Source organism: Apium graveolens, chromosome 7 (assembly GCF_009905375.1).
Source record: "Apium graveolens cultivar Ventura chromosome 7, ASM990537v1, whole genome shotgun sequence".
NCBI classification, from domain to species: Eukaryota; Viridiplantae; Streptophyta; class Magnoliopsida; order Apiales; family Apiaceae; genus Apium; species Apium graveolens.
The window spans coordinates 226,413,167-226,421,104 of NC_133653.1; the positions used below are offsets into that span (position 1 = coordinate 226,413,167).

The 7,938-nt window shown below is 32.8% G+C and overlaps 1 protein-coding gene across 2 annotated transcripts; it reads left to right on the plus strand.

The window, feature by feature from the left end:
- Positions 1 to 773: 773 nt before the first annotated feature.
- LOC141671472 (sister chromatid cohesion protein PDS5 homolog D-like) lies at positions 774 to 7,205 on the plus strand. Of its 2 annotated transcripts, XM_074477744.1 has the most exons (12): positions 777 to 1,094; positions 1,350 to 1,553; positions 1,638 to 1,819; positions 2,776 to 2,902; positions 2,985 to 3,179; positions 3,814 to 5,043; positions 5,119 to 5,232; positions 5,342 to 5,409; positions 5,868 to 5,919; positions 6,010 to 6,090; positions 6,169 to 6,215; positions 6,760 to 7,205. In XM_074477744.1, the coding sequence occupies exons 1-12, from the start codon at positions 987 to 989 to the stop codon at positions 6,935 to 6,937; spliced, it is 2,586 nt and encodes an 861-aa protein (XP_074333845.1). In that variant the 5' UTR covers positions 777 to 986; the 3' UTR covers positions 6,938 to 7,205. The 2 variants fall into 2 exon arrangements, 1 of the variants encoding a protein (XP_074333845.1); XR_012555144.1 differs by lacking the exon at positions 5,868 to 5,919 and having other exon boundaries at positions 774 to 1,094; positions 5,962 to 6,090; positions 6,760 to 6,850.
- Positions 7,206 to 7,938: the final 733 nt, after the last annotated feature.

The window sequence follows — 7,938 nt, forward strand, 5'->3', positions numbered from 1 at the left end:
TCTAATCTCAAAATTCACGTGTTGAGCGATAATCGAACCCTAATATAATACAAAAAGTAAACTCTCACCACTTAAATTATCAAATTCAACTTTAACCATATGTATGAAAAAAAAAGTAAGACAATTTAGTGATGAATTCTATGTCATTACATTTTCATTTATTTAAATTTACGAGATGTGATCAAATTTATAAAAAATATATTATTCAATATTACGTAATTATTATGCGAATATAAAATAAAGTTCAAATAATCATTTTTAGTATTAAAAATTTATTTCTTGATATATACACATTCGTTCGAGATAATATTTCAAGCTAGTTAAGTATAAATAACGTTTAAGAAGTAAATTTTGAGAGGTAAGTTTTTTTTTTCAAATTGGTGCAAGAGTAGGTAAATTTGAGCACATGAGAACCCAAACTTAACCAAGACAAGTCAATAAGCTCCGTTTGGTATTGCTGTTGCAGACAGTTACAGCAGCTTTTTGCTGAAAAGCTGTCAGAAAGGTGTTTGGTAAATTCTAAAAACTGCGGTCAGGAAAAGCGCTTTTGGTCTAAAAGCTGCTGTTAGCAAAAACATGCCCCATGCTTTTGCAAAAAGCTGCTTTCAGTTTTTGCAGGAAGTAACTATCAGTTTTACCATCAAACCTTCTCAAAAATATTATTTTTATATATTATATCTCAAAATATGTATAAATTAAAAATAATTACCAAACATTCGTCTAATCAAAACTGTCACTGCCAGACAGTGCCAAAACTAACGTTGTGAAAAGACAAAACATAACCCAGTTCAGTTTTGTGCAGAGCCTGTTTGTGTTTTCTATACACGCCTGGAAAAAAGTTGTGTTTTCTTACTTAGAAAAACTAGTTACTTTTACTTCCCCTATGGATACTGTGTACTAGTCTCTCTCTCTCTCTGCTTTTCACAATTTCACGTTCTCTCTCTCCCCCCCCCCCTTATGCTGTACTGAATTGTAAGAATTGAATTATGGCTGTTTCTTCAAACGACATGATTTTGGCTCAACAAATCGAGGAGTTTGGGCTTAAGCTTGCTGAGTTTCCGACTGAGATTGCTGTGCTTCTGCTTGTTCTTGATGTAAAGTCTCCTCCTTTATGTTTCGATTTTTCGATAACTTAGCGCTTTGTTAATATATAGTAAAGAAACTGAAATTAGGTTTCTATTTGTCAACTAGGTTGTTTTGTTGTAGAGAGTTGTACTATTAATTTGAATCAAGTGATTTTAGTTGCTTTGCTGTGCCCTAATTAAACAGTGTGATAGTAGAGCAAGTTTGAAAATTCCGAATTAATTATGTTGAATGTTAATTTGATTAGTGTTTTTGCTGTGTTTTAGAGGGTTGATGTTCTTTTGTCACAAGTGGAGCAGTCACCGAGTCGACAGTTACTGAATTCGTGTTCTATTGCAATGAAAGCGTTGATAAAAGAGCCTCTTTTGAAACATTCTGATAATGATGTTAAAGTATATGTTGCTTCATGTTTGTGTGAGGTGTTTAGGATTACGGCACCGGAGACACCTTATGAAGATGCTGAGATGAAGGTAAGGGGTCAAGAGAATTACGAATTTTTTGTATTGAAAGAGCTTTGTATGTTCGGTATAAACCTTTCTGTATATGATATGCAGGAGGCATTTGAACTGATTGTGTCCTCCTTTAAGGACTTCTCCGACACGTCGAGTAGGTCTTATTCCAAGCGTGTCTCAGTTCTTGACAATGTAGCCAGAGTCAGGTCACCTGTTGTCATGCTAGACCTTGAATGTGACTCTCTGATTGTTGAGATGTTTCGTAACTTTCTGGGCTCGATAAGGTACCACTCTGCTTAAAAAAATTACTATACTTTAAGTCCTACATACGTAAAAAGACAAATGTATGTTTCTATATTGTATTGCTTTAATCTCGCATATGGTGTTTGTGCCTAGCAAGTATTTCTTCCAAGCCATATGTTGTAGGCGTCTTTAATGATCATTGTATTTGCCAAGTTTTTCTTCGATGATTAAATTCTTATTGGAAATTGTAGTTTGCAAATAGAGTGCAATGCAAAGTGTGTACCTGGCACACCTATAGTTTGGCCTAACTGCAAAGTGTGTATCCAATATTTCAGTGATTACTTAGTGTACTTTAAGTTTTTAATTTTGTGTAAAATGTGTACTTTCATGGGAGGGCATAATTGTCAAAAGGTTGCAAATGCTATGTTGGGTTCTTCACCCTCAGATTTAAAGAAGACACCAAATTAAGATATCCTAAACCTGGATACATGATATCTGACAGTTGGTTTAATTGCTGACACAAACTACATAATTGCCCACTCATTTGCATTCTATGTAGTATTATCTGGTGATTTTGATTTAATTCAACTTTGGCATCTTTAAATATTTTTGACTGTTGGATTGTATGAATAAAAAAGCTGGGAACCTTTTTTTTTTGCTAAATGGGTACTTGTATTTTTGTTGGTTGTATTTTGTGGTTTCTGTTATGAAATTAACTTTTGAGCTGTAAAACTGAGCTAGATCATAAGATCCAAGTACTCTCATGTAAAAAAGAGGAAGGGATTTGGCCAAAGTGAAACCATCCTTATCAGTTAGCCTTACACCAGGTGTCCCGTAGGAACACTATATGCATCATAATTTATAACGAGTATGATAAATAAGATCTAATCTGCATGAAAAGCCAGATCTAAAAATGTCGTAAAAAAGGCCCTATCAAAAACACATTCTTTGTTTTCATCATAAAAAACTAACAAAATATCTTTGACCAAATTCGTAGGGATTATCATCCAGAAAGTGTTTTTACAAACATGGAAAAAATTATGTCTCTTGTAATTGAAGAGAGTGAAGATGTCACGCTAGAGTTGTTGACCCCAATACTGGGTGTTCTAAAGAAACACAAAGAGGTAAGATGTAATTTGGTTGGTTGGATATGCTGTACTACTTGTTGTGAAGAATTTATGTGACTAACTTTTATGTTTGTATTAGAACACTCAAACTATTTCTCAAAAGTTGGGGGAGAAAGTGTTGGAAACATGCACAGTAAAGGTTAAACCTTACCTTTTACAAGCAGTGAAATCCCTAGGCGGGCCTCTGTCTCAATATAGTGCCATTGTTGCTTGCATATGTGAAGAAGCTGGCGTGGTCGAGCATCATGATGACAACGGGTCTATAAACCAATTGGTATATATTTCTACTAGGGCTGCTACTATGGGCCTGTTTGGCTACCGGCTTATAAGCCACTTATGGCTTATAAGCCCTTAACAGCTTATCGACGAGTGTTTGTCGATCCAACTTATAAGCTGAATTTACAACTTATAAGCTGATAAGTTGAAAGTTGGCAGTGACGTACTTTTTTCCAACTTATTTTCATTTTTTCACTTTTTTCTAAAGTTTTGATTTTAAAATATAAATTTTTAAATATTTTATAATTTAAGATTCATGAACTAAGATAATTATATTTAATAATTATTTGTTTTAATTCATTTAAGTAAAAAAAATTCTGACTTATAAGTAAATTTATCCAAACACTTATAGAACTTATAAGTATTTATCAACTTATCACTTATTTCACACTTAATCATTTTAAGTCATAAGTTACTTATTTTAAGATTTCCCAAACGGGCACTATATAACTCTGCCACTTTGTTTGAAAGTTACAATATGGTCTCACATGTTTGTATAGCTATGTATTTTTTGACCAAGGCATTCTTTCAATATGTTCACCAAATTGATTTGTGGTGAAATATCTTGCATGTTTCTATATAGGAAAATAAATAGATATTGTCTGATTGTTTTGTTCTAAATTATATTTCAGGATAAGGCTGAGGAATCTCTAGATGAGCCTGTCCCTGTAATTCGTCTGAATGAGCCCAACGTCTTGTTGAATGTTGATGTGACAAAGGATTCCAAAGCAGAGGTGGAATCTCCAAAATTGAATGATAATCGAGATATTGACAAGGATACTTTGGTCGATAAGGATTCACATGTCAATACACTAGCCTCTTCGGAAATCGAAAAAGAGCTGGTACTGGTTTCCTCACCAAAACACTTCGAGAATGAAGTTGTAGATACTGCTTTTGATAGCCATTATGATAAGAGTCTTTCTACCAAAGATAATCCTATCGAAGGTACACCATTTGTTAATCCTGTTGGTGTAGAGGTAGGTGATGTATGTGGTGATTTGCAAGTTACAAGACAAACGGACCGCAAACAAGTGAACAGTGAGGCAAGTCAAGAAGATAAAGCAGGGAAAGAAAAGATGGTTGGAGAAAATACGCCACCAGGAAAAGGAACTTCAAGTGATGTTATTGAAACGAAAATTTCTAGTGATGATGTAGCAGGCAGAATTGGTGACTCGGAAATAAGAGCACAAAAGAAGAAGATAATCTCCTCCACTCAGGATGCACCTTGTGATCTTGTATCTTTGAAAGATGCTGATAGAGCCTTTAATTTGTCAGTTAAACGTCAAAAGCGTTCAGAGAGGAAGCAAATGAATTTGGCTCAAGAAGACCCAAAGCAAGACATTGTGGCTAATAGCGCTGTTAAAACAGAGAAGGGTGGCAAGAGGAACACTGACATTCCAATAGATATCAAATCGGATGGGACCACTAGTGGTGATTCAGAGACAAAGCCACTTATCAAGGAGATCGCGAAAAGATTATCTGGTAAAAAACGATCGGGGCGAACTTCAAATAAACCAGAGGCCGATAATTTGAAGAATGAGAAAGAGAAAGGTGAAATTCACCACTCACCGAAGAAACAGAAGTTATCAGATTTTAAAAAAGATGAACGAAGTAACCTTTCCGTCGAGAAAGGTCAGAATGAGACTAATGCAAGTGATCCAGACGAAAAACTTATAAAGTATTTTAAGAAAGGAAAAAAAGGAAACGCTGAAGGGACAAGCAAGGGAAAGGAGGATACTGATTTGAAAGAAGACAAAGTATCTCTGAAGAAGAAAAGGAAGGTTGAAAGTGTCCCAGATGCAGAAACACTGAAACAACCTGCTAAGAGGAGGCAGAAAGCTGATGATAAAGATAATTGCACTGTAAGTTCCAGTAAATTTGCTGTCAATGTGTGCGAGTTTGGAGATATGGTGTTAACTTTGTTGTGAACTGTGCAGGAGATAATTTCTTCCCCTAAATCTGAGTTGGCATCAAAATCAGTTAAAGATGGGAAACAATTGGAAGATTCCAAAGTCAAATCAAATAGAAAGCAAACAACAGGGAAAAATAAGGTATATGTTCCAGATAGGTTTTGGTTTTCTTTTTGTTATTTATCACATATTTAGTGTTTGTATGATTTTTCGATTTGATGTCTTGCTTAAAGTACTTTGCTTGTTGCAGTTGGATATATCATATGGGGAGAACCTGGTTGATTCCAAAATTAAAGTTTGGTGGAAAGATGATCACGAGTATGTGTTTTATTTTTCATTACATATAGTAAGGGGCCAAAGTAACTTACATTCCTGATTCTGATAATCATCTGTTTCTTTTAGTATTGCTTTTTCTTAATGTTTAATCCTAAATTTTTCGGTTTAGTAAGCTCATTTTGTAATTGTTTTAAAATTATTATCTAAAAGAACTATGGTTACCTTAGGCCTGATATGTGGTCTTCAGTGTATTCTCAGTAACTACATTTGATACATGTTTGGCCTTTGCGTTTTGCATTTATTAAATTAACTTGATTTAGTACAATATCTCCAAATAGGGTTATTAGGAAAAGCTCTGATTTCTGTTCTGTTAAACCAAAAGTTTGCATTTGTTAATATATTGTATTGGTTGGTATTTACCTTTATTCACACATTCATTTTCGTTGTAGAGAGTTTAGGTGATTTGTGATATGAAATTGTCTAACACAATTTATTTGTAGGTTTTATAAAGGCGTAATAGTTTCTTTTGATCTTGAGAATAAGAAGCACAAGGTAGTCTGAAGTGTCTTTCATATCTTTTTTTATTGTGTGCAGGACTAGTAAACGGTACCCATTTGTTTTTTCTTTTGTTATTGATGTTAGGTGTTATATGATGATGGAGAAATAGAAATTCTTAATCTGAAAAATGAAACATGGGAGTTTGTGAAAGATGGAACCATCAAGGTGAGAAGTTCGGTCACATTTAGTGTGTACCCATTTCTTGTAATTTATATGACTTGTGAGAATGATCGTTTTTGACAGAATAAGCAAGAAGACAAGGAGTCTAATGAGGGTATTTCAGCTAAAGTGTAAGTAATTCTTTGGTTGGTAAAATATATTTAGAATAAAATATATAAATATGAGGTTGTTGAATGAGTTTTTTCATTAAAAAATTGCTTGTCAAAAGTTGTACTTAATTTTGAAATAAGTGAAGCCTATTTTTAGAATAACACACCTGCCTGGTTTATTTTATAGAACCTTTAATGTGAGTTCCTCAAAAAGAATATCTATTTCGAAATCAATTGGATGGATGGCTCATGGATGTTCATTGAGTATGCAACTCACATAAAGAATTCCAAGGGTATAATTTGATAATGATGTGCGCTATTAATATGTAAGTGGAAGAAAGATTATATCTGTAGATGTTTAAACATTGGTAGTGCATACCAGATACGGAAGAAAAAACCTGTCCAAAATATAATACACTTGTAAACTTTGTTCTTTGTACTGACTTCCCTTTCCTGTTTCTATTTACGTAAGTATCTATTTTCTTTTATTATCAAGGGAGTAATGATTCTGAGTGGAAGTTGTATATATTGTAATGATGGTTTTGACCTCTGTTGAATTGAACAGATCAAGAAGCAAAGCAGTCAAGCCGAAAAAAGGTGGCAAATCGTCCCCTGATACTGATAAAACTATTACGCCCAAAAGCAACTCTAAATCGAACAGAGGAAAGTCAGCCTCCAAGAGCAAAAGCAAAACACCACAAGTTGGAAGCAAAAGTGATGTCAAGGGGAAAAAGAGAACTTGAGGCTGTGATGTGTATTTATGTAGCCAGCAATGGATATAGTTTCGGCAAGTCCGTTTGCTATACTCATATATAATTAAAACTTGTCATTACTAGTGTAGTTTACAGAGAGAGATTTTGCTTAATTAAGATAGAGACATTTTGAAGGGATATTAGCTTTTGTGATGTGGTAGGTTGTTCCAACCCTAACTGTGGAGGTTTACTGTATTCTAATTAACTAGTAACATGCCCGTGCTACGGGTTTTTTTATTTTCTTAAACTTTTACGATTATTTTTCTAAGTTTTATTAAATTAATATAAGCATATTAAATTATTTTACGAACCTAATTAAGAAAGAAAAATGAGATATTGTTAAATTTAACGAACAACTTCTGTTTTTTATGCATCTGTCCTTGTTTAACATTTAAATATATTATTATATTTAATTAACTGCATTTGTTCTTTCTCATGAATCTGTACTCGTTTATCGTTTATAGATATGAAAAGTGAAACGAAATAGTACAACAACTCATATAATTCTAGCTGTATTCTAAAAAATGTCAAAATCTTACTTAAAAAACATGCCAAAGTCTTAACTTTTAAAATTGTAAAAATTTACGTAATATATTTTCATTACAAAATTTTGAATTTTTTTTTCCGCAAACACTAAAATTCGTCCACAACTCATATAATTTTCATTTTATTCTAAAAAATATCAGAGTCTTGCTTATAGAAAATGCCAAAGTCTTGTTTTTTGAAATTTTCAAAAATTATGTAATATATTTTCATTATAAAATTGTTAATCAATATTTTTTTCTCCGCTAACACAACATTTCGTACACAACTCATATAATTTTAAATATATGCTTATAATTATGCAAAATTCAAATATTTTCAACATATCTCATTTGATTTATTACGTAATTAAATTAAATTAGTTATAAATTATTTAGTGATACAATAAAAAATTATTTATTGATTCATAAAAAGGATATAGGTCAAAATTAGTTAAATTTATTACTTCT

Excerpts from the sequence above, each read along its gene's own strand:
- LOC141671472 (XM_074477744.1), top strand. The coding sequence starts at position 987 with ATGGCTGTTTCTTCAAACGACATGATTTTGGCTCAACAAATCGAGGAG. Across the intron at positions 1,820-2,775 it reads AACTTTCTGGGCTCGATAAG|GGATTATCATCCAGAAAGTG; the intron begins GTACCACTCTGC and ends CCAAATTCGTAG. Across the intron at positions 5,410-5,867 it reads TGGTGGAAAGATGATCACGA|GTTTTATAAAGGCGTAATAG; the intron begins GTATGTGTTTTA and ends ATTTATTTGTAG.